At 36.9% G+C, this 26,187-nt stretch overlaps 3 protein-coding genes across 8 annotated transcripts in view; all 3 read right to left on the bottom strand.

Moving 5' to 3' along the window:
- Positions 1-26,187, bottom strand: part of LOC120416924 (sex determination protein fruitless) — a 456,860-nt gene that overhangs the window by 282,186 nt on the left and 148,487 nt on the right. For 5 of the 6 annotated variants that reach the window (XM_052706115.1, XM_039578832.2, XM_039578835.2 and 2 more), the window contains one exon: positions 4,206-4,361. In XM_052706115.1, the coding sequence (XP_052562075.1) occupies positions 4,206-4,327 (122 nt within the window). In that variant the 5' untranslated portion in view covers positions 4,328-4,361. Of the gene's footprint in view, positions 1-1,348; positions 1,487-4,205; positions 4,362-26,187 lie in introns of those variants that run through there. The other variant, XM_039578838.2, reaches the window with a different exon arrangement.
- LOC120416927 (uncharacterized) lies at positions 2,903-4,199 on the bottom strand. Its single transcript, XM_039578841.2, has 2 exons — positions 3,659-4,199; positions 2,903-3,597 (listed from the first exon to the last, which is right to left on the bottom strand). The coding sequence occupies exons 1-2, from the start codon at positions 3,866-3,868 to the stop codon at positions 3,049-3,051; spliced, it is 759 nt and encodes a 252-aa protein (XP_039434775.1). The 5' UTR covers positions 3,869-4,199; the 3' UTR covers positions 2,903-3,048.
- Positions 6,271-26,187, bottom strand: part of LOC128092793 (uncharacterized) — a 47,924-nt gene continuing 28,007 nt past the window's right edge. Inside the window, exons 2-6 of the mRNA XM_052707489.1 lie at positions 20,573-20,723; positions 16,773-16,839; positions 15,513-15,516; positions 11,632-11,895; positions 6,271-8,040 (exon numbers count right to left, since the gene is read on the bottom strand). Coding sequence (XP_052563449.1) covers positions 7,855-8,040; positions 11,632-11,895; positions 15,513-15,516; positions 16,773-16,839; positions 20,573-20,723 — 672 coding nt within the window. The 3' untranslated portion in view covers positions 6,271-7,854. The remainder of the gene's footprint in view (positions 8,041-11,631; positions 11,896-15,512; positions 15,517-16,772; positions 16,840-20,572; positions 20,724-26,187) is intronic.

The raw sequence follows: 26,187 nt of genomic DNA, 5'->3' as shown, positions 1-26,187 counted from the left end.
AATTTAAATTGTACAAAATTGTTAGAAAATTCAAGAAAATTGCAAAAAGTTGTAAAAACAAGTAAAAAATCGTTAACAATATATAAAATAAATAAAGTTGTTAAAAGTTTACAATTTGTTTTGAATCTGTTGATACTTTAGAATTTCTAGAAATAAAAAAAATACAACATTCTAAAAATATTATAATTCTTTTCATCTTCAAAAAAATTAGAAATTTTGAAAATTCTTGAAATTTTTTTAGTTAAAAAAAAGGTATAAACAAAATAATAAGTAGGTTTTACGGCTTGAACAAAATACATTTTCAATATTTAAAATACTTCAAAGGTGCCTAAAATACTAACCAAATTAAATGTTTTATAAATTTTGTCAAAAAAATCTATTTTGAAAACCTTTTAAAAAAATTTATTTTTTTTTAAATCTCAGAAATTTTAATCAAATTATAGTTTTGATAAATCTACAGCAATATTTTGTGTTTGTTCCAAAAATTCTAGAAATTCTTCAAGTTCGAAAAATACAGATTTTTTAACTATTCCAAACATTCTTAAAAAATATATAAACTCTTAATTTTTTATTTCTTTAAACACCTTGATTCTTAAAAGCTCAAATAACCCTAGAATACTTAAAGACTACATATTTTGAAGATTCATACAAATTTTGTCTTAAAGCCGATTATTCTATTTTTTTTAATTTGTTTATAATATAAACAAATTATTAGTGTCAAATTTCCAATTGTGTTTTTTTTTTCAATTATTTAAAATTTTCCAATTTAATGATATGTTAAAAAAATTAAAAGTTGGCAGGATTCCAAAATTTCCCACAGTCTTCAAAGCAAAATTAAATATTTTTCAGTAAATAAGTATCTAAGTGTCAAATTTAGGCTGCTGATAAAATTCTTTGTTTTTTCCAGAAAAATCTACCCAGACAAAAATATTCCATATTTTCATCAATGAAAAACTGTAATCAAACACTAGCTGAAAAATGTAACTTTAAACGAGTTGTTTTCTTTTGCCGTGTGCCACGGCTGTTTTTATTAAATACGATGTTCTTAAAGATCGTGTAGCTGTCACTTTAGTTTGTTGACCTTTTTGCCACATTCCTACTTTAAATTTTGACAGCAAATCCTGTAAGTCATTGCAGTTCAAGGCAATCAATATTGAAGTAACACAAACTTGGGTTTACCAACTGTCAAATGGTATTGCGAATAAAATGGATAAATACACGCTGAGAAAAATCTTCCCAAAGAAAAAGTTTCACATTTTCGCCACCAGGGGCGCCCAAATCACAAGATCTGTCATCTGTCAAAAATATCCCACCCACAAAAAATTGTAAACAAACTTTCACTACTTACCACCGGTAGCCATCCGGCGTTGCGACCCCGAACCAGCCGGCAGCAGTGCTGCCAGTCCGGGGGTCTCAATCAGCCAAACACTGCTGCAAACACTGCTCCGGGCGTCATCGGTGGGCAGAGTCTCCGCCATTGGTGATATTTGGCCACGGCTTTCCGGACAACTAGGCAGCAGTTGTTGTGAGCGCAAATTTTGACGTTTCACGTGGGATTCTTTGTTTTGTTTTGATTTTCGGATTCGCGAAGTCGGATGTTTGGGCTTGACGGTTGCGCGCAACGGTAATGGTTGATTGAAAAAGCTCGACGCACGCGGAAGTGTTGCCAGTTTTGTTGGTTGATTGAAATGAGCTTGTTTTGATTGAATGTTTGTCAGAGCAAGGGAAACGTCACTTTTAAGCGCGCGGGGGTTTTGAATCGATCGATTGTTTACACGGGGTTGAAGGGGGGTTTGGGGAAGGTTAGCGATGGGTTAATTTGTCAATTTATTATACAGGTTATGTTTGTGGTTGGCTATTGTTGTTGGCTAGTTATGAATTCGACTAAATTGGGTTATCAATACAATCGCAATCGTTTAAATACTTTTGATCGTTTTTGTTTTTGTTTAGCTAATTTCGTTTTGTACTCGGAAACTCTACGGATCATTTACATGTCTTGTTTTTTTTTTTGTTTTGTTTTGTTTGTGTGTGGTTGTGTAGTTTTGGTTTTGTGGTTTAAACTTTATAATTTATGGTTAAACTACCGGAAGCGAAGCGTTCTCAAACTCTACGGAAGCGAATTTAATGGGTTAAATAGTTCCAAAAAGACGAAAGCACGCTCTTAACACTGTTCCTTGTTTGACACTACCGTGGTTACTTTAGGTGGATTAGCTTTACTTGACAGTTCTCGGTTGTTTACACACTTTGTACACGCTTATTCGGTATTAGGTGATTTTGCTTAGTGTTTAGGTTATCATTTTTGGGAGGGAACGAGTAGAAGATATGTCGTTAGTTGCTTACTTTTTACTTAGTTTTAAATACACATTTTTTTTTGTTGATAAATTGGTTAACCTGGATTGCTACTTTTTTATTACTGTCACGTTATTATCATTCATTATTATCGTATTTGCTTATTAGTACTGCTTGTCAAACTTTACAGGGTACTTAGTACTGTGGGTTATTTGCGCTACTCTTTAGTTATAATCTAGCTCACTTCCGTTTGACGGGTTTTTTTCTTTGATTGTTATTACAAATATGTTTCGCACGTGTTTATATGTAAAATTTAGCTTTGTTTTGATTTGATTTGTTTTATTAGTTACATATGTATGTGCACTCAGCCAAAACATCCTTTACTAGCCATAAGGAAACCGTATAGATTTTTTCCATACGCTTGCCATATAGATTTCATAGGAACATTGAATGGTTTTATTCCATATGAAAACCTTATAAATTTGATATATGACTGTTTTTTTGCTTTTATATGCAAACCTTATAGAATTAAAGTATCCGAGGCTCGCTGTTTTTTTACTTATACAGTAAACTTATGAATGTAATTTTCTCTTTATATGTAGCAATATAAAGAGAATAATAAACAAGAAAACGTTGTTTTATGTTAAGAAATATGATTTCGGTACTTTTTATTCCGATTACAATCAGATCTTAACAACATAGTTTTACATTAATCTAAAATAATATCTGCTGTTAACTTCGATAACATTAAACTACATCCTATCGACTGTGCTCATTTCTATAATGCTTAAGATACCCTTTTTCCAATTGCTTCGTAAGCCCAGCATCCGGAATGTCCACATCTACATGGGTCGTGCCGGCCGCTTGGGACGTGTCAGCTGCCTTGGATGTGTCGGTCGCTCGGGACTTGCCGGCCGCTCGGGGCGTACTGGCTACTATCACTTCTTGGCTGCCTGCAGCAGTGCTGTCGAATTCAGCGGACCGTTGAAGCGACGTCTTTGGTTGAAGTGTCCCAGAACCATGGTGGAACTGGACAATGGTTTTAAGCAACAAATTTAATAAAATGAGTTTTTGATACGAGAAATAACTTTTATGTTTATCTTTTACCTCTTCCAAGGAACTCATTTCTAAGACGCCCGGATTCACTTCCTCGTCGTCTGGATCGCTCTCGAGCAATTCAGACCCTGTTTCACGGTCCGGAATGAACTTTACCTCAATATAATTCTGACTAAGTCCCTCTTCCGGTGAGGCTGGATCTTGGGTTGGATTTGTTTCGAACTGCTCCTGGACAGTCACACTCGTTAAGTTCTGTAAAGTATTGAATATAAAACTCATTTACCTAAATCATAAATTTTGTTAATATTCTTACATTCCGGGTTCTCCAACGAACAATTGCTTCCCAAAACAAACAAATTGTTTCCGGGAAAAGCAATCCGAGGCGCTTTTCGAATGCCGTCTGGCCAATAGTCACCAAATCAACTGTAGTTAGGCCGAACTGCGAGAAAACACGTTCTGATTCCGCCGGAGCGTCTCCGAAAAGATCAGCGATGAGTGTCAGCTCGTCGTACGAAACGGCCATCTTCACGTTTGATTTTATATGGCAAGATTATGATTTTTTCACATAAACAATGTGTATCAAAGTCATAAGCATACCTTATAAAATTGAAAGCTAAGCGAATATGTATAAGGTCGCCTTATGAATTGAAAAATTAATGATTTCTCAACTGGTTATATGGCTGGCCATATATGTTTTAAAAGTTGTTTTGGCTGAGTGTGTGTTTCCCTTGATTCAAGCTCGCATGGTAAATGTACAAGATTCTTAGGAGATTCTAACTTGGCTCAACTTCACTTCTCATGGTTTTACACCACGGGGGGGTTGTTTGACGTTTTTGGCGCGGTGGAAAGCCCAAACATACCTGCGCTGGGATTCGACCTTGCGGAAGTCGAGCGGTTCGTGCGGCTCGATGCCGTTAAAGGGCGGCCCGTACCCGTTCGGGTACCGGCCACTGTACAGCGGTATCGTCGGCGGCGATGACATGGTGTCGAGCACTTGCAGCAGGAATTTCAACGAGCTGGAAAGGGGAGAAGGGAGAAAAGAGAGCGATTAGATGACAGTTGACAGGTTGGTTTGCCATAATGGCGGCCGTTTGACAGGCGTCATTATGGTGAAATTAGTAGAAATTTGGTTTTAAATCAAATGCGAGAGAAATTTGACAGCTTCCAGTCATCATGTGTTTGCCATAATGCCATTGCTGTTATTCATTTTTATGGCAACAGAATCGACTACAACCTAGTTATGCTTATTGTCTTCAAATTGACAGCAGGAGGAGAAGCCAAAATTCAGAAAAATAAATAGTTGACCATAAACTATAAAAACTTTTCCAAATAGCGGAGTGATTTAACAGCTCAATATTTTCAAAAACCGATGGGAAAAGGCATTGGCCGATCCACGAAGTGAATTGTTTGCCATTTTTTGGTACCCTCCGCAAACGTCAAAATATACAAAATTGCTGCCGGATCTCTTCCGGAAAAGATTTTCTTACCTTCAATGATTTTTCATTCTTTGGAATTTGTTTTAAGAAATACATAAATTTAAGTTTTTCTTATTGTTTGAAATGGTAAGAAAAATCATAATTTTTAGGACTCAAATAATTTTTATAATTTTTGGAATTGAAAAAAAAAATATTGTGGTTAATCATCAATTTATTCAAGCTATAAAAACTATTATTTGTTTTGAACTTCTGAAAAAATGAAAATTCTGAAAAATTGTAAAAATGTTTTTTATCGCTTATTTTCTAAGGTTTTGTAGTTATTTTGGTTTTTATATATTTTTGACAAAGAACTTTGTCCTAAGGGCTCTATTCTGGTGAGGTGTCAATCCAGAAAAACGAAAAATGTCGCGCGTTACGAAAATGTTGCATGCTTGGTACTGGGGGAGGGGTCTGCAACGCAACAAGGCACTGTTGCGTGGAATTTTCGAGCCAATATAAACCCCACTCGATCAGCCCAGGGAAATCATTCTATCGTTGGACGCCGAGGAGTAAACAACAACCTGGACCTGGAAGCAGATGGCCTGGAGGCCCAGAAGCAGTTGGCCGAAAAGCAGCTGGCCTGGAGCAAGGAGCAGCCCAAGCGGAGGCAGGCCAGCCGGAATATTCTGGCCACAAGACCCGGAGTGGCCAGAACCCTCAGGGGTGTTCCGATGGAAGGCCATACGAGAGGGGACAATATGGGTATCAAACTTCTTGGATTTTGATACTGGTGATGAAAATGGCAATTTTGACAGTATTGGCCACAGCCTGGAGTGGCCGGTGCCCTCAGGGAGGTTCTCCCGGGAGGACATTAACAGAACCATACGATTTTGGGCAATATGGGTATCAAACTTCTTGGTTTTCAATACTGGTAATGAAAATGGCCATTTTGACAGTATTGGCCACAACCTGGAGTGGCCGGTGCCCTCAGGGAGGTTCTCCCGGGAGGTCATTTACCGAACCATACCATTTTGGGCAATATTGGTATCAAAATTCATGTTTTTCAATACTGGTTATGAAAAATACCATTTTGACAGTATTGGCCACAACCTGGAGTGGCCGGTACCCTTAGGGAGGTTCTCCCGGGAGGACATTAACAGAACCATACGATTTTGGGCAATATGGGTATCAAACTTCTTGGTTTTCAATACTGGTAATGAAAATGACCATTTTGACAGTATTGGCTAAAACCTGGAGTGGCTGGTGCCCTCAGGGAGGTTCTCTCGGGAGGACATTAAGAGAACCATACGATTTTTGGCAATATGGGTATCAAAATTCATGTTTTTAAATACTGGTTATGAAAAATACCATTTTGACAGTATTGGCCACAACCTGGAGTGGCCGGTACCCTTAGGGAGGTTCTCCCGGGAGGACAATAACCGAACCATATGATTTTGAGCAATTGTTCAAGGCTCAATTGCGATCGTTGACGATGACGATGGAATGAAAATCGTTGACAAAAATGCTGCCTTCACGACTCCACGGCAAAACAAAACAGCCAATCAGAGAGCGGAAAGATTTTTTGCGCGGGTCAAAGCACGCGCTTGCTTGTTCAAGGCCAACTGCGATCGATTGACCGTTGACACTTGCAAGCGAAAATTGTTAATATTCGTTAAATTTTTTTAAAATGAAAATTTTGGAGGAAATATTTAAATTAATTTAAACGCCAAGCATCAAAAGCTTTAAAACTGCACCAAAAGCAGTGCATGAATCATTTGAAACAATAACTCTTTCGTGAATTTTTCGTTGGCGTTGAAAAGCGCCATTTTGTTAAATTGCAGCAGAAGTTGATTTTTGTGGCCATCTTCTCGAGCGTCCATCCAAGTCGGCCTTGTTTTTCTCCTTCGACGTCGTTTTGGCAGCAATTTCACGCACACGCTGACGTGTTTCTTCTTCTCGGAGCTCGCTCTTGATTTCCTCCAGTCGTTGATTTTTTTCCGCTGCTGCTGCTGCTGCTGCTGCTGCTGCTGCTACGATGTTGTCAGTTCGAACGATGACGATGGAATGAAAATCGTTGGCAAAAATGCTGCCTTCACGACTCCACGGCAAAACAAAACAGCCAATCAGAGAGCGGAAAGATTTTTTGCGTGGGTCAAAGCACGCGCTTGCTTGTTCAAGGCCAACTGCGATCGATTGACCGTGGACACTTGCAAGCGAAAATTGCTAATATTCGTTAAATTATTTTAAAATGAAAATTTTGGAGGAAATATTTAAATTAATTTAAACGTCAAGCGTCAAAAGCTTTAAAACTGCACCAAAAGCAGTGCATGAATCATTTGAAACAATAACTCTTTCGTGAATTTTTCGTTGGCGTTGAAAAGCGCCATTTTGTTAAATTGCAGCAGAAGTTGATTTTTGTGGCCATCTTCTCGAGCGTCCATCCAAGTAGGCCTTGTTTTTCTCCTTCGACGTCGTTTTGGCAAGTGAAAATTGCTAATATTCGTTAATTTTTTTTAAATGAAAATTTTGGAGGAAATATTAAAATTAATTTAAACGCCAAGCGTCAAAAGCTTTAAAACTGCACGAAAAGCAGTGCATGAATCATTTGAAACAATAACTCTTTCGTGAATTTTTCGTTGGCGCTGAAAAGCACCATTTTGTTTTTGCTCTTCTTCTCGGAGCTCGCTCTTAATTTCCTCCAGTCGTTGATTTTTTTCCGCTGCTGCTGCTGCTGCTACGATGTTGTCGGTTCGAACGATGACGATGTAATGAAAATCGTTGGCAAAAATGCTGCCCTCACGACTCCACGGCAAAACAAAACAGCCAATCAGAGAGCGGAAAGATTTTTTGCGTAGGCCAAAGCACGCGCTTGCTTGTTCAAGGCCAACTGCGATCGATTGACCGTGGACACTTGCAAGCGAAAATTGCTAATATTCGTAAAATTTTTTAAAATGAAAATTTTGGAGGAAATATTGCAATTAATTTAAACGCCAAGCGTCAAAAGCTTTAATACTGCACCAAAAGCAGTGCATGAATCATTTGAAACAATAACTCTTTCGTGAATTTTTCGTTGGCGCTGAAAAGCGCCATTTTGTTAAATTGCAGCAGAAGTTGATTTTTGTGGCCATCTTCTCGAGCGTCCATCCAAGTAGGCCTTGTTTTTCTCCTTCGACGTCGTTTTGGCAGCAATTTCACGCACACGCTGACGTGTTTCTTCTTCTCGGAGCTCGCTCTTGATTTCCTCCAGTCGTTGATTTTTTTTCCGCTGCTGCTGCTGCTGCTGCTGCTACGATGTTGTCGGTTCGAACGATGACGATGGAATGAAAATCGTTGGCAAAAATGCTGCCTTCACGACTCCACGGCAAAACAAAACAGCCAATCAGAGAGCGGAAAGATTTTTTGCGTGGGTCAAAGCACGCGCTTGCTTGTTCAAGGCCAACTGCGATCGATTGACCGTGGACACTTGCAAGCGAAAATTTCTAATATTCGTTAAATTTTTTAAAATGAAAATTTTGGAGGAAATATTGCAATTAATTTAAACGCCAAGCGTCAAAAGCTTTAAAACTGCACCAAAAGCAGTGCATGAATCATTTGAAACAATAACTCTTTCGTGAATTTTTCGTTGGCGCTGAAAAGCGCCATTTTGTTAAATTGCAGCAGAAGTTGATTTTTGTGGCCATCTTCTCGAGCGTCCATCCAAGTAGGCCTTGTTTTTCTCCTTCGACGTCGTTTTGGCAGCAATTTCACGCACACGCTGGCGTGTTTCTTCTTCTCGGAGCTCGCTCTTGATTTCCTCCAGTCGTTGATTTTTTTCCGCTGCTGCTGCTGCTGCTGCTACGATGTTGTCGGTTCGAACGATGACGATGGAATGAAAATCGTTGGCAAAAATGCTGCCTTCACGACTCCACGGCAAAACAAAACAGCCAATCAGAGAGCGGAAAGATTTTTTGCGTGGGTCAAAGCACGCGCTTGCTTGTTCAAGGCCAACTGCGATCGATTGACCGTTGACACTTGCAAGCGAAAATTGTTAATATTACTTATTTTTTTTAAATGAAAATTTTGGAGGAAATATTGAAAATAATTTAAACGCCAAGCGTCAAAAGCTTTAAAACTGCACCAAAAGCAGTGCATGAATCATTTGAAACAATAACTCTTTCGTGAATTTTTCGTTGGCGCTGAAAAGCGCCATTTTGTTAAATTGCAGCAGAAGTTGATTTTTGTGGCCATCTTCTCGAGCGTCCATCCAAGTAGGCCTTGTTTTTCTCCTTCGACGTCGTTTTGGCAGCAATTTCACGCACACGCTGACGTGTTTCTTCTTCTTGGAGCTCGCTCTTGATTTCCTCCAGTCGTTGATTTTTTTCCGCTGCTGCTGCTGCTGCTGCTACGATGTTGTCGGTTCGAACGATGACGATGGAATGAAAATCGTTGGCAAAAATGCTGCCTTCACGACTCCACGGCAAAACAAAACAGCCAATCAGAGAGCGGAAAGATTTTTTGCGTGGGTCAAAGCACGCGCTTGCTTGTTCAAGGCCAACTGCGATCGATTGACCGTGGACACTTGCAAGCGAAAATTGTTAATATTCGTTAAATTATTTTAAAATGAAAATTTTGGAGGAAATATTTAAATTAATTTAAACGCCAAGCGTCAAAAGCTTTAATACTGCACCAAAAGCAGTGCATGAATCATTTGAAACAATAACTCTTTCGTGAATTTTTCGTTGGCGCTGAAAAGCGCCATTTTGTTAAATTGCAGCAGAAGTTGATTTTTGTGGCCATCTTCTCGAGCGTCCATCCAAGTAGGCCTTGTTTTTCTCCTTCGACGTCGTTTTGGCAGCAATTTCACGCACACGCTGACGTGTTTCTTCTTCTTGGAGCTCGCTCTTGATTTCCTCCAGTCGTTGATTTTTTTCCGCTGCTGCTGCTGCTGCTGCTGCTACGATGTTGTCGGTTCGAACGATGACGATGGAATGAAAATCGTTGGCAAAAATGCTGCCTTCACGACTCCACGGCAAAACAAAACAGCCAATCAGAGAGCGGAAAGATTTTTTGCGTGGGTCAAAGCACGCGCTTGCTTGTTCAAGGCCAACTGCGATCGATTGACCGTGGACACTTGCAAGCGAAAATTGTTAATATTCGTTAAATTATTTTAAAATGAAAATTTTGGAGGAAATATTTAAATTAATTTAAACGCCAAGCGTCAAAAGCTTTAAAACTGCACCAAAAGCAGTGCATGAATCATTTGAAACAATAACTCTTTCGTGAATTTTTCGTTGGCGCTGAAAAGCGCCATTTTGTTAAATTGCAGCAGAAGTTGATTTTTGTGGCCATCTTCTCGAGCGTCCATCCAAGTAGGCCTTGTTTTTCTCCTTCGACGTCGTTTTGGCAGCAATTTCACGCACACGCTGGCGTGTTTCTTCTTCTCGGAGCTCGCTCTTGATTTCCTCCAGTCGTTGATTTTTTTCCGCTGCTGCTGCTGCTGCTGCTACGATGTTGTCGGTTCGAACGATGACGATGGAATGAAAATCGTTGGCAAAAATGCTGCCTTCACGACTCCACGGCAAAACAAAACAGCCAATCAGAGAGCGGAAAGATTTTTTGCGTGGGTCAAAGCACGCGCTTGCTTGTTCAAGGCCAACTGCGATCGATTGACCGTGGACACTTGCAAGCGAAAATTGTTAATATTCGTTAAATTATTTTAAAATGAAAATTTTGGAGGAAATATTTAAATTAATTTAAACGCCAAGCGTCAAAAGCTTTAAAACTGCACCAAAAGCAGTGCATGAATCATTTGAAACAATAACTCTTTCGTGAATTTTTCGTTGGCGCTGAAAAGCGCCATTTTGTTAAATTGCAGCAGAAGTTGATTTTTGTGGCCATCTTCTCGAGCGTCCATCCAAGTAGGCCTTGTTTTTCTCCTTCGACGTCGTTTTGGCAGCAATTTCACGCACACGCTGGCGTGTTTCTTCTTCTCGGAGCTTGCTCTTGATTTCCTCCAGTCGTTGATTTTTTCCGCTGCTGCTGCTGCTGCTGCTACGATGTTGTCGGTTCGAACGATGACGATGGAATGAAAATCGTTGGCAAAAATGCTGCCTTCACGACTCCACGGCAAAACAAAACAGCCAATCAGAGAGCGGAAAGATTTTTTGCGTGGGTCAAAGCACGCGCTTGCTTGTTCAAGGCCAACTGCGATCGATTGACCGTTGACACTTGCAAGCGAAAATTGTTAATATTACTTATTTTTTTTAAATGAAAATTTTGGAGGAAATATTGAAAATAATTTAAACGCCAAGCGTCAAAAGCTTTAAAACTGCACCAAAAGCAGTGCATGAATCATTTGAAACAATAACTCTTTCGTGAATTTTTCGTTGGCGCTGAAAAGCGCCATTTTGTTAAATTGCAGCAGAAGTTGATTTTTGTGGCCATCTTCTCGAGCGTCCATCCAAGTAGGCCTTGTTTTTCTCCTTCGACGTCGTTTTGGCAGCAATTTCACGCACACGCTGACGTGTTTCTTCTTCTTGGAGCTCGCTCTTGATTTCCTCCAGTCGTTGATTTTTTTCCGCTGCTGCTGCTGCTGCTGCTGCTACGATGTTGTCGGTTCGAACGATGACGATGGAATGAAAATCGTTGGCAAAAATGCTGCCTTCACGACTCCACGGCAAAACAAAACAGCCAATCAGAGAGCGGAAAGATTTTTTGCGTGGGTCAAAGCACGCGCTTGCTTGTTCAAGGCCAACTGCGATCGATTGACCGTGGACACTTGCAAGCGAAAATTGTTAATATTCGTTAAATTATTTTAAAATGAAAATTTTGGAGGAAATATTTAAATTAATTTAAACGCCAAGCGTCAAAAGCTTTAATACTGCACCAAAAGCAGTGCATGAATCATTTGAAACAATAACTCTTTCGTGAATTTTTCGTTGGCGCTGAAAAGCGCCATTTTGTTAAATTGCAGCAGAAGTTGATTTTTGTGGCCATCTTCTCGAGCGTCCATCCAAGTAGGCCTTGTTTTTCTCCTTCGACGTCGTTTTGGCAGCAATTTCACGCACACGCTGACGTGTTTCTTCTTCTTGGAGCTCGCTCTTGATTTCCTCCAGTCGTTGATTTTTTTCCGCTGCTGCTGCTGCTGCTGCTGCTGCTGCTGCTACGATGTTGTCGGTTCGAACGATGACGATGGAATGAAAATCGTTGGCAAAAATGCTGCCTTCACGACTCCACGGCAAAACAAAACAGCCAATCAGAGAGCGGAAAGATTTTTTGCGTGGGTCAAAGCACGCGCTTGCTTGTTCAAGGCCAACTGCGATCGATTGACCGTGGACACTTGCAAGCGAAAATTGTTAATATTCGTTAAATTATTTTAAAATGAAAATTTTGGAGGAAATATTTAAATTAATTTAAACGCCAAGCGTCAAAAGCTTTAATACTGCACCAAAAGCAGTGCATGAATCATTTGAAACAATAACTCTTTCGTGAATTTTTCGTTGGCGCTGAAAAGCGCCATTTTGTTAAATTGCAGCAGAAGTTGATTTTTGTGGCCATCTTCTCGAGCGTCCATCCAAGTAGGCCTTGTTTTTCTCCTTCGACGTCGTTTTGGCAGCAATTTCACGCACACGCTGACGTGTTTCTTCTTCTCGGAGCTCGCTCTTGATTTCCTCCAGCCGTTGATTTTTTTCCGCTGCTGCTGCTGCTGCTGCTGCTACGATGTTGTCGGTTCGAACGATGACGATGGAATGAAAATCGTTGGCAAAAATGCTGCCTTCACGACTCCACGGCAAAACAAAACAGCCAATCAGAGAGCGGAAAGATTTTTTGCGTGGGTCAAAGCACGCGCTTGCTTGTTCAAGGCCAACTGCGATCGATTGACCGTGGACACTTGCAAGCGAAAATTGTTAATATTCGTTAAATTATTTTAAAATGAAAATTTTGGAGGAAATATTTAAATTAATTTAAACGCCAAGCGTCAAAAGCTTTAATACTGCACCAAAAGCAGTGCATGAATCATTTGAAACAATAACTCTTTCGTGAATTTTTCGTTGGCGCTGAAAAGCGCCATTTTGTTAAATTGCAGCAGAAGTTGATTTTTGTGGCCATCTTCTCGAGCGTCCATCCAAGTAGGCCTTGTTTTTCTCCTTCGACGTCGTTTTGGCAGCAATTTCACGCACACGCTGACGTGTTTCTTCTTCTTGGAGCTCGCTCTTGATTTCCTCCAGTCGTTGATTTTTTTCCGCTGCTGCTGCTGCTGCTGCTGCTGCTGCTGCTACGATGTTGTCGGTTCGAACGATGACGATGGAATGAAAATCGTTGGCAAAAATGCTGCCTTCACGACTCCACGGCAAAACAAAACAGCCAATCAGAGAGCGGAAAGATTTTTTGCGTGGGTCAAAGCACGCGCTTGCTTGTTCAAGGCCAACTGCGATCGATTGACCGTGGACACTTGCAAGCGAAAATTGTTAATATTCGTTAAATTATTTTAAAATGAAAATTTTGGAGGAAATATTTAAATTAATTTAAACGCCAAGCGTCAAAAGCTTTAATACTGCACCAAAAGCAGTGCATGAATCATTTGAAACAATAACTCTTTCGTGAATTTTTCGTTGGCGCTGAAAAGCGCCATTTTGTTAAATTGCAGCAGAAGTTGATTTTTGTGGCCATCTTCTCGAGCGTCCATCCAAGTAGGCCTTGTTTTTCTCCTTCGACGTCGTTTTGGCAGCAATTTCACGCACACGCTGACGTGTTTCTTCTTCTCGGAGCTCGCTCTTGATTTCCTCCAGTCGTTGATTTTTTTCCGCTGCTGCTGCTGCTGCTGCTGCTGCTGCTGCTACGATGTTGTCGGTTCGAACGATGACGATGGAATGAAAATCGTTGGCAAAAATGCTGCCTTCACGACTCCACGGCAAAACAAAACAGCCAATCAGAGAGCGGAAAGATTTTTTGCGTGGGTCAAAGCACGCGCTTGCTTGTTCAAGGCCAACTGCGATCGATTGACCGTGGACACTTGCAAGCGAAAATTGTTAATATTCGTTAATTTTTTTTAAAATGAAAATTTTGGAGGAAATATTTAAATTAATTTAAACGCCAAGCGTCAAAAGCTTTAAAACTGCACCAAAAGCAGTGCATGAATCATTTGAAACAATAACTCTTTCGTGAATTTTTCGTTGGCGCTGAAAAGCGCCATTTTGTTAAATTGCAGCAGAAGTTGATTTTTGTGGCCATCTTCTCGAGCGTCCATCCAAGTAGGCCTTGTTTTTCTCCTTCGACGTCGTTTTGGCAGCAATTTCACGCACACGCTGGCGTGTTTCTTCTTCTCGGAGCTCGCTCTTGATTTCCTCCAGTCGTTGATTTTTTTCCGCTGCTGCTGCTGCTGCTACGATGTTGTCGGTTCGAACGATGACGATGGAATGAAAATCGTTGGCAAAAATGCTGCCTTCACGACTCCACGGCAAAACAAAACAGCCAATCAGAGAGCGGAAAGATTTTTTGCGTGGGTCGAAGCACGCGCTTGCTTGTTCAAGGCCAACTGCGATCGATTGACCGTGGACACTTGCAAGCGAAAATTGTTAATATTCGTTAAATTATTTTAAAATGAAAATTTTGGAGGAAATATTTAAATTAATTTAAACGCCAAGCGTCAAAAGCTTTAAAACTGCACCAAAAGCAGTGCATGAATCATTTGAAACAATAACTCTTTCGTGAATTTTTCGTTGGCGCTGAAAAGCGCCATTTTGTTAAATTGCAGCAGAAGTTGATTTTTGTGGCCATCTTCTCGAGCGTCCATCCAAGTAGGCCTTGTTTTTCTCCTTCGACGTCGTTTTGGCAGCAATTTCACGCACACGCTGGCGTGTTTCTTCTTCTCGGAGCTTGCTCTTGATTTCCTCCAGTCGTTGATTTTTTCCGCTGCTGCTGCTGCTGCTGCTACGATGTTGTCGGTTCGAACGATGACGATGGAATGAAAATCGTTGGCAAAAATGCTGCCTTTACGACTTCCCATTTTCACCAGTGCATCAAAAAGCGAATGACGTAGGAATGGGATAACCGGCGCTAAGGGGCGGGACATCCGTCTCCATTCTAAGCCAATATAAGCCCGCTTGGTCAACCCTGGGAAATCATTCTATCGTTGGACGCCGAGGAGTAAACAACAAACTGGACCTGGAAGCAGAAGACCTGGAGGTTCAGAAGCAGTTGGCCGAAAAGCATCTAACCCAGGGCTAGGAGCAGACCAAGCGGAGGCAGGCCAGCCAGAATAATTGAGAGCCACCGGAATATTCTGGCCACAAGACCCGGAGTGGCCAGATTCCTCAGGGGTGTTCCGATGGAAGGCCATACGAGACTGGACAACATGGGTATCAAACTTCTTGGATTTTGATACTGGTGATGAAAATGGCCATTTTGACAGTATTGGCCACAACCTGGAGTGGCCGGTGCCCTCAGGGAGGTTCTCCCGGTAGGACATTTACCGAACCATACGATTTTGGGCAATATTGGTATCAAATTTCATGGTTTTTGATATTGGTAATGAAAATGGCAATTTAGAAAAAGTTGGCCAAAAGCTGCAGTGGCCGGTGCCCTAAAGGAAAGTTTTCCCAGGAAGACATCTTTTGAACCAACGAGTTTTGGCAATATGGGTATCACAACTCATGGTTTACAATACTGGCCATTTCGTAAAAGGTGGCAACAATCTGGAGAGTCCGCTACCTCACGATTGTTCCGATTGGGGGACAAACATCGAATTATAGAGATATCATGGTTTTTTAATACGGAGCTTATAGAGAAATTAAACGAAATTATAAATCCAATAATGTTTTGATAGTATCTGACGCATAAGTTCTTTGTCATACTGGTCATGTGTAACATAACCACCTGCACCTTTTTTTTATAGAATTCATAAAACATTTAATTTGGTAGAAATTTAAGGCATTTTTGCAGTATTTAAAAAATGCAAATTAATAATTTAAACAATAATTTTGTTTTTATAATTTAAAAATCATAAGAACTTTTAGAATCTGCATCATTTTTGATTTTGTTTTTAATTTTATGATTTTTTACAATTTTAACAATTGTACTTCTTTAATAAATTTAGAAAAGTATCAATTTTATATTTTTTTAAAGTTTTACAATTTTTACAACTTATTATTTTTTTGCAGCTTTTTACAATGTATTTTTAAATTATTTACAGTTTTTCACAATTTTGAACAATTTTAAAAATTTTAAAAACTATACAAAAATACAAGATAGTTTTGAATTTTCACAGTATTTTACATTATTTTAAATTTTTCACAATTTTTAAAAATTTACAGTTTTTATAATGTTTTACTTTTTTTCAATTTTTATAAAAAAAATACTATTTAAAAAAACAGTTTCTGCAATTTTTTGATTTCTTTTACAATTTTTTACAAATGTTTACAATTTTTAGCAATTTTTCACAATTTTTTCATTTTTTACAGTTTTTGACAATTTTTTACAATTGTTTTGCATTTTTTTACAATTTTTTACATTTTTTTTATATTTTTTTACATTTTTTTTACATTTTTAATTTTTTTTTACATTTTTAACAATTTTTTACAATTATTTACAATTTTTTACAATTGTTTCCAATTTTTACAATATTTTACAATTTTTTTCTTGCAATTTTTGTGGCAATTTTCCTGGATTTTTTTCTTGCAATTTTTCTTGCAATTTTTCTTGCAATTTTTCTTGCAATTTTTCTTGCAATTTTTCTTGCAATTTTTGTTGCAATTTTTCTTGCAATTTTGCTAGCATTTTTTCTTACAATTTTTCTTGTAATTTTTCTTGCAATTTTTCTTGCAATTTTTCTCACAATCTTTTTTGAAATTTTTCTTGCAATTTTTGTTGCAATTTATTTTTTACAATTTCTCTTGCAATTTTTCTTGCAATTTTTCCTGCATTTTTTTTGCAATTTCTCTTGCAATTTTGCTTGCAATTTTTCTTGTTTTTTTGCAATTTCTCTTGCAATTTTTCTTGCATTTTTTTTGCAATTTTTTTTGCAATTTTTCTTACAATTTTTCTTGTAATTTTTCTTGCAATTTTTGTTGCAACTTTTCTTGTAATTTTTCTTGCAATTTGTCTTGCAATTTTTCTTGCAAGTTTTTTAATTTTTTTTGCAATTTTTCTTGCAATTTTTCTTGTTATTTTACTTGCAATTTTTCTTGCAAATTCTCTTTCAATTTTTCTTGCAATTTTCGTGCAATTTTTCTTACAATTTTTCTTACAATTTTTTTTGCAATTTTCATTGCAATTTTTTTGCAATTTTTCTTGCAAATTTTCTTGTAATTTTTCTTGCAATTTTTCTTGCAATCTTTTTTGCAATTTTTCTTGCAATTTTTCATGCAATTTTTCATGCAATTTTTCTTGCAATTTTTCGGGCAATTTTTCTTACAATTATTTTTTGCAATTTTCATTGCAATTTTTTCGTAATTTTTCTTGCAAATTTTCTTGTAATTTTTCTTGCAATTCTTTTTGTAATTTTTGTTGCAATTTTTGTTGAAATCTTTTTTGCAATTTTCTGGCAATTTTTCTTGCAATTTTTCTTGTAATTCTTTTGCAATTTTTCTTGCAATTTTTTTTACAATTTTTGTGGCAATTTTTCTTGTAACTTTTCTTGCAATTTCTTTTGCAATTGTTCTTGAAATTTTTCATGCAATTTTTTTTTGCATTTTTTTCTTGCAATTTTTCTTGGAATTTCTCTTGGTTAGATTAGATTAGATTTGATTAGATTAGATTTTTCTTGTAATTTTTCTTGCATTTTTTGCATTTCTTGCAATTTTCTTGTAATTTTTCTTGCAATTTTCTCGCAATTTTTCTTGCAATTTTTGTTGCAATTTTTTTGCAATTTTTCTTGCATTTTTTCTTGATTTTTTTGCAATTTTACAATTAAGTTTTGAGATTTCCAAAAACGTGTCCACGTTGTTTATGGATGGTTCCTAATGCAGATTAAATTATAGCAAACTGTCAAAACTACTTCAAACAGCAGCAGCCATAATTATGTATGATCGGAAGAGCCCCCAGTCACGACGTTCTAGCAGGATTCTGGTTGAATTAGATCTTCTAGAATATTTCGTGACTCAAAATAAGATCAAAACATGTGTTACAGAAGAGATCTGATCTTAAATTTTTCAAACTCATTCCAGAGTTTTGTTGCTGTTTTTACAAAAAAAAAAAAATGAATGAAAGTAACTCAGAAAGGGAATTATTTCAATTGAGCGTGCTGAGAGGTGTTTTGACAGCTACGTGTCAGACGTAGCGATGCCATAATGGCTGCCGTTGTACCCAGCTTACTTTCTGATAAACGATTTAAATCAGTCATGAACGAAGTATCAACAAGCAGTGCTTCTTTCTCACGTCGGTGTTTGTTTACATTTTCACTTTAGACTTTTAGCGGTTTTTTTTGACTGATCGCCCGATATGTCAGCCAACATATTTCGCAGGGCTGTGACAGCTTGAGCTCGATCATTATTTACATCAGGACACTGTGACGAGAAGTTCTTCATTTTTGGGTTAAATTATATTCGTAAACTTACTTGATCTCTTGTTTACACCAACATTGAAAAAAAACAATGTTAATCGATCGTACCAAGATAGTTTGCTAAAAAAAGAAGTTTGCAAAAAAACATGACTTGAATTTTGAAGTAATCTGACAGTCAAATTTCATCAAAGTGACAAAAGAAGAGATGCCATAATGGCGTTTATTGTCAACCACATTTCCGTATTAACTTTTCAATATGGTGAATCTGTACATGTAAACGTGAACTGGCACTAGAGCAAGTGGGATAGACTGTTTGTTTACATCTACATTCGCCCTATTGAAAAGTTAATACGGATTTATTCCGAAGCAAATTTGTCAATTGACAGTTCTCTTTCTCGGCAAACTGTCAAAACTCCCCCCAAACAGCACGCGTCCCACCAATAAGTATGATTGATCCGTCCAACTCCTGCACCCAGACTGGATTAGGTATTTATGAAAGTCACTCAATTTGCCCCGAGCTAATCAAATCGCTCATCCCAGTATGACAGGTCTCACTGCCGCCGCCATAAATCTTCCCCACAAAAACAACAACAACAACAGTTCTAAGCCACCGGTAAATCACACGCCTCTCACCACAAACCCTCACCTTGGTGGCGCTGTTCTGTGGTCACCGCCAGTACATGTGTCAAAGTTGACAAATTGACATCTCCCGAAGGGGGGGAGGGGAGGAGGGGGTCACACCTCGTAAAACTCCACCACCATCGACGAGGGGATATTTAATTACTTGTGCCATAAATATGGCGCTGCCATTTTGAAAACAGGCCGGAATTTACAGATCAGTTTCAATAATTAATAGTTTATAATCAATCTCGGTAGGTGGCGCGCCGGGCGCGGCAGGGCGAAACCAATCGCAGTAGGCACACGTGCGTGTGTGTGTGTGTGTGTGTGGGTATGTAGGCAAAAATATAAGCCGCCATTAATTTTTACCCAGCCGGGCAGCCGGGATCGGCTTCGAGTTGCTTGTCACGCACCGGTTGACAGTAACAAGCGAGCTAACCTCACTTTTGAAAGTGTCAAAATAACATTGAAAAATGCGTAGTTGTGGATTAATTCGACCCTTTTCAATGCTTCCGCCTCGATGCACACAGGTTATAATTCCGAAACCCCAAAATGAATCCACCATGGCCTACTGCTGCGAACGCAGCAGTTTTTCCTTTGTTTTGATAAATCTAATTTGGTCCAGTTTGACAGTTGTGTGCGGGTTTTCGGGGAGGCTGCGGCAGAGGGTGTGTCATAAATCCACTCTGTAAAATTATCACATAAAACTATTGGATGCCTAAAGTTGTGTGCGTGTGAGTGCGTAACTTTACAAACTCCCCGGAGTTTGACAGCACGGTGTGCGGTGGCGCAAGCCGGTGATTTGTTGCCGTCGATTCTAACCTCAACCCCCTGCTGCGTAAATTCAGAGTTGAGTTGCACAACCTGATAGTTTATGTTGCAGCTTGTTGGGTCCAAACAGTTGTTTTGGGTAAACTCAAAGGTCATAACTCGATCGAGTGGTTATTATTTATCGTGTAATTTACCCGCAACCGGTGCTGTGCACACTAATTTAAACGTCACTACCGACAGCTAGCTGTCAAAATAAGGCCCGCCTCCCTTACCGGTACACCGTTATGGGAACTGTCAAAATGCGGCGCCACACGGCGCAACAGTTGCCCATGGTTTTGACGTTTGCGGTCGCGCGACGGAACCTGCAAAGTGAGCAAACAAAATGGAACGCGGATGAGTGTGGATTGACAGTTCGGTGAAATAACCCAAAAAATAGGTCACTTTGAAGGAGCGTGCACTTGACAGTTCACCATAACGGTGTAAACACTGAGAAAAAAACTTACCTTTTTCGCTAGAAATCTACAAATTTTGACAGCTGTCAAAAGTACACACTGCGTGCGGGTTAGTCAAATTCGCTGCAGAGTTGAGGAGAATGAATGTTGGGTTGATTGATTGAATGTTTTTTTTCGGTGTTGACGTAATGGTTGATTGAAACTTTCCGCAGATCGATGGCAGGCTGGCCGGTTCTTACACGCTAATCTTTAAGCACACCGATAATGGGTATTGTTTACACGTTATTATCTTATTCTTGCAGTAGACGATAATTACAGGGGTGGGGTCTACCCGTCTCGCGATGATTTTTGATGTTGAAATGTTAGACTGAAGCTCTCTTTTTTAAGGTTTTTATTCACAACTTAATTTTTTACAGGTTATGTTTTCAATTAGGCAGTTTTATCTTGGTGGGTTAATCAAAATACATTTTTCTTCAAATTTTCAAACTCGCTACCTAGCGACGAGGGGCAGCCTGCCATACAATCGTCGAAACTGACAGCAGTGTTGGCAGCTGGTTGGGAAACATTTGGCGAGTGCCATATTTCCGTCGACGTCCTCCAGCTGTAATCTTGGCTTACAATATATTGGCGTCGCCAGCTGGTCGCCTGAAAGATTTGAAGAACGAAGAAAAAAGAGACTCGCTTTAGTTTTCTGGGGGGCAGTGTTGCCAGCACCAACAAAAAAAACATCAAAAAGTACTACGGAACGAAAACTCGAGCGCGTCCAATTCAATCAGGGGGGCCAAATTGAATTGAGCGCTTCTCAGTTTCCGGACCATTTGGAGAAGGAGCACCAGTCTCTGTCAAGGTCGACCAGTGTTGGCAGCTTGGAACTTTTCCACGCTGCTTGCTGGTGAGTTGCTGCCGGAAGACAATTTGGACATATTTTTTTGTTCATTGGAAGAGAAAAACTAGAGGAAAGTGGCACTTCTGGCTTACATTCTGTTGGAAAAGATCTTTGGAAATTTTGACGATTATTGGACCGTGACAACTGGTGTAAGATTGTGTAAACATAGAGTAGTGATTGAAATGGAAGGGTGGTTGGCAACAGTTATTAATTTGTTAATGTCAAATTACACGACTATTTGAAGTGATGCACTGAACAAAATAAAGCTGATTTTTTTTAAATGTCTTTTATTTGATGAGAAATTTGATGGTTCAGATTTTTTATAAACTTTTTTAATATTTTGCTAGTTTCAAAATTATAGATATTGATAAACAGACATATGATTGAAATGAATTTAAAATAAAGATTTAAATGGCAGTTTTTTATAATTTCGTTAATTTTATAAACCAAAAACAGGTTTATTGATTAAAAAATTGTTCCCGATTTTGATTAATTTTTTAATTTTTATGTTTATTGCCATTTTAAAAGCAAAATTATATTATATTATTATATTCAGTGATTTTTTTATTATATTCAGTGAGATAAAAGAAAAATAAATATAAAAAGAAAATAAAGATGATTTGCATCAAATATTTTTGGCATCACTGATAGATAACTGAGTTGATGTCAGGGTTGCCAGATAAACCTGGGAATGCCAGATTTTTCAAGTTCATCTTTTTTGAGGCTATGTAATCAGTTTAATCATCTGAATTCTACAAACTTTTGAATTAAATCATATCCTTTCTCCACTTCACCATTCAGAAATGTTAGATTTTCGACGGCCAGATTTTTCATGATTTTTATTCGATACTTTGCCAGATATTTCAAATTTTGACCTGGTAACCCTGTATCAAACAAAAGATTGAGAAGAAAATGAACCGATTTTCGCATATTGTCATGTGCCCAGAATGAGCTTTTTTGTATGTAATAAGATCGGTTTTAGGCCGATGCAACTATTTTTAAAGGTTTTCGTCCCTCGGCTCTGGCCGAGGTAAAAAATTGAAGAAATAACGAGCTAGCCAGAATTTAACATTTCAATGAAAAAAAGGCATTTAAAATGCTTTAAAATGCATCAAATCTTTATTTTGAGAATGATTTTTCTGGTGCCTCGGCCAATCCATTATATTTTTTTTAATTTGAAACACATTGTTCATTTAAAATAATATTCGATTAAAATTATCCAACAAATCTTGAAAATAAAAACATAAATTTTAAATGGCAGTGTTGCCAGTTTGAAACAAATCTGAACTTTTAAAAATCTTTGAAATAAAAAAAAAAACAAATTTCGGAACCACTTCCAACTTCTACAAATGTCTTAGATGTGAAGATACTTATATGCAAATGCTTAAAAAATATTTCACAAAAAAATAAAAATTGATTAAATGTTTTAGTACACATTTTTGTTATCTCAGATACGCTATTTAAGGAACATGAGCATGTTTGAAAAAATGAACCAAAAATTCAAACCGATCTCACAAATCTCAATCTCATGATTCAAAGTAAAGATATGAATAGTTTGGTCAAGTTTTTCAAACACCTAAATCTTGTTAAAAATAATTTTAAATATAAATTTTACGTCAAAAATAAAAATTTAATTTGAATAAATGTGCCACTTTCTTAAAGTTATTCGTAATAGTTGAGACAATAATTTTCAGAAGATTTATTACAAATTTTGTTAAACACTTGTAGAAAAGGTTTTTTCCAATAACATAACCCATTTCACATCTTTGGGAGCGTTCTGTAATTACGAAATGCGAAATTCCATTCGAAAATGTTATATAATACCATATCAAATTTATGAGAGTAGTACCTTCCTTGACGTTTAAATAGCTTTATTCTGACAAAAAAAAAAAAAAAACAAAATTTAAAAAATCGCAAATAAATTCTTTTTAAAGTATCTTTTTAAAGCTTTTTTTATTATGGTTTGATGTTTATCGATTGGTTGAGATATGTTGTATTTACAATATTTGACACAGTCTTATTTGACATAGAATGATCAAAATATTTAATCTCAATTTTGGAAAATATTCATTACAGACTCGAATTTATGGTCGAATTTGTTATAGAAATATTAATTATCATATTTGTTGATGATTTTTTAGCTTCTTTTAACTTTGGCAACCCTGCCTGAACTTGTGAGCACGTAAATAATATTGAAATAACTGCTATTTTTAACTGTTAGAAAGTTCTTTGGAATGTTACAACTGTGACATACAATTTTAAACGACACATAATTTTTTTAAATGTTTATGAAATTCAAAAAATACATTTATATCTATCTTCTAAAAACTTTTACTTTTAATTTCTGCCTACACTGGCTTAAGTAATGAGCACCTTTTTAAATTATATGATATTTTTTATTTAAAAAAATGTGATTCCAATTTTTCTTTACTATTCATACAGGTTTAACAACGGATGATCTGGCAACATGATAATGATAAATGTCAGACTTTTTAAAATATTTTGGAATTTGGTAAAAAAAAAAGTCAAACATAATATTTTCACCAATTTAAAGTATTTCAATATCTGGCAACCCTGTCTGAGATGATGAGCACTTGAGTATTTTTGCCTTCCTCACCTTACTGAGGAAAGGCTATAAAATCACTCGAAAAATGAACTTCTTAATTCGACCTCGTAGACCCACCTTCACGTATACCTATCGACTCAGAATCATGTTCTGAGCAAATGTCTGTGTGGATGTGTGTAGGTGGGTGGACAACAAAATTGTCACTCGATTATCTCCGGACTAGATGAACGAATTTTAACCGTATTAGTCTCATTCGATCCGTCTTGGGGTCCCATAGGTCTCTATTTAAAATCAGCAAGTTTAGTTAAGTACTTCAAAAGTTATGCTAAAAAAACGATTTTGGCGTATGTCCGGAAGATTGTAAAAAGGGTGGTTTTTGTAAGAAACCCTGTCATGTTATACATTTTCAGAAAGGAATTAAAAAGACCTTTCCAATGAGCCCAAAACATTTAAGATCTGACAACCCTATCAAAAGTTATTAGCACTTAAGTGTTATTTATACACTTTTTGGAGGCCGGATCTCAGATATTTCAGTAAAAATTATGTCCGGGTCCATCATGCGACCCATCGTTAGTTAGATAATTGAAAGAACTTTCAAATGAGCCTGAAACATCAAGGATCTGACAATCCTATCAAAAGTTATTTGCACTTAAGTGTTATTTATATACTTTCTGGAGGCCGGATCTGAGATATTTTGATAACAATATTGTCTGAATCTTCCATGTGAACTTTCGTTGGATAGGTTTTTTTATCAAACCTTGCCGATGAGCCAGAAAAATTGAAGGTCTGCGAACCCTATCAAAAGAAATCAGTAATAAAATTGATTTGTTAAATATGTTAAGGGAATGTTGCTATTTTTACTGAATGTATTGACTTTATGAATGTGAGGAAGGCACCAACCACCTAAAGGTGGATTAAGTATCGTTTTTTTTAAGCTGTTTCAATAACTTAAATAATGTAATAGAATGATCATTACAAAAAAACATTATCTTCGTTGGCAGATGGATGGCAGCCCTGTTATGATGTAACAATATTCACAAGAAAAGTGATTTCTTCTATTTTTCGATGAATACAAATAAAAATATTTTGTCAACTCTGGCTTGAGATGGATTAAAAGGAAAATTTTGATAAAAAAATTAAGTACTGTTTTTTTCTTCCAACTAGTATTTTTGATAATCTTCCAATGGAAATCAAAAATTTCATTTTTTTAAACTATTTTAAAGCAAATTCGAATTTAGAGATTTAAATGATTAATTCTTTTTTTCAAAGATTTGTGAAATCTAAAATATTATTTACTTTTTTTAATATGTTGCAAAATTTTATTGCGATAATGCGAAGATCTGATATAATTATGTTTTCATATAAAATTTATAGATATTTAAAAAAAAAAAACTGCCAGATTTCGCCAATGAAATCGTATGAGTTTTCATAAAAATTGATAAGTTTTTTGTATATTGTTGTTCATAGTCTTTTTTTGAATGTTTTTCATCAGAAAATTTCGTTTTCAATTCTAATTCAATCTCGAAAAATGAAACGGACTACCTTTCTTCACCAAAAATAACAAAATTGAAAAGTATAATTTATTGATTCAAGTGCTGAAAAGTTGTACTTTTCAGTACTCAAATAAGTTTGATAAAGTTGATCGTTTCTTCAACTGCCCTTTAAAAAAACTCTTTTCAATATTGGTATGATTTTTGACACATCAAACTGAGAACTAAGTCAAGCCAAATACGATTCATTTAAAATTCTACTAAAAAGGGTGTTTTTCGGAAACTTGTAAACTCTTTTCAAAACTCTTTTATTTTAGCATCCATTTGGATGCTGAAAAGTTCCACTTTTGAGCACTTGTATCGGAAAGTAATACAGTCAAGACTCGATTAACCAATTAATCGAGTTGTGCGACTACATATTAATAAAACTTGAATAGTTGATTGCCTATTAAATTCGAAATATTTTTTTTATGTTTCATTTTGGCCACCATCTTTGATTTTAACATTCTAAATCACTTTATCACAGCTAAGGGCTCATAATTGAGCTGACAATCAATAATTATAAAATGAAAAAAAAAAATTTTTTTTGTGATTTGATCCTCCAAAGATTCGAATTATCGAGTCTGTACTGTACTTTTTGAAACCGGGGTTTTTGACAAATGAGCTTGTTTATAATTGTATTTTATTTCTTGGAAATTTAAAAAAAACGGTTGAAATTGGAACTGGACAAACATGAAAATATTTCTTAAAAATCATGCAAATTGTTTTTCTTTCTAATTTTTCCAAGAATATTTCAGTAAATGACTAATTATGATGGCTGTTTTAATATTTCAAAAAATGACTCACGCATTATCTTATAAATTGGTCTATGCTGCATCTGTTTGCCATATTTTGCTTTGGAAAAATATCTAGCTAAAGTCACTCAAATGCTTCAGAACCACTTTTTTCGTTTGTGTAATGGAGAACGCATTGGTTACACTGAGAAAAATAGTCCCATGTTTTCAATGATACTTTTGACATGATTTTTAAATTTATGTCTGATTTAAAGTTATTTTATGGCAATTTTTACTTTTTTTTTTAGCAAAAGTAGTGAATTTAAATTCAGAAAACTTTTTTTGCAAAAGCAAATATTTCATCTCAACAGCTCGTTTCCCAGAGTGTCCTTTC

The sequence above is a fragment of the Culex pipiens genome, chromosome 1 (assembly GCF_016801865.2).
Source record: "Culex pipiens pallens isolate TS chromosome 1, TS_CPP_V2, whole genome shotgun sequence".
NCBI lineage: Eukaryota > Metazoa > Arthropoda > Insecta > Diptera > Culicidae > Culex > Culex pipiens.
The sequence above is the reverse complement of the archived record's forward strand: the minus strand, read 5'-3'. Positions and strand labels throughout refer to the sequence as shown.

Excerpts from the sequence above, each read along its gene's own strand:
- LOC120416927 (XM_039578841.2), bottom strand. The coding sequence starts at position 3,868 with ATGGCCGTTTCGTACGACGAGCTGACACTCATCGCTGATCTTTTCGGA. Across the intron at positions 3,598-3,658 it reads TTCGTTGGAGAACCCGGAAT|AACTTAACGAGTGTGACTGT; the intron begins GTAAGAATATTA and ends AATACTTTACAG.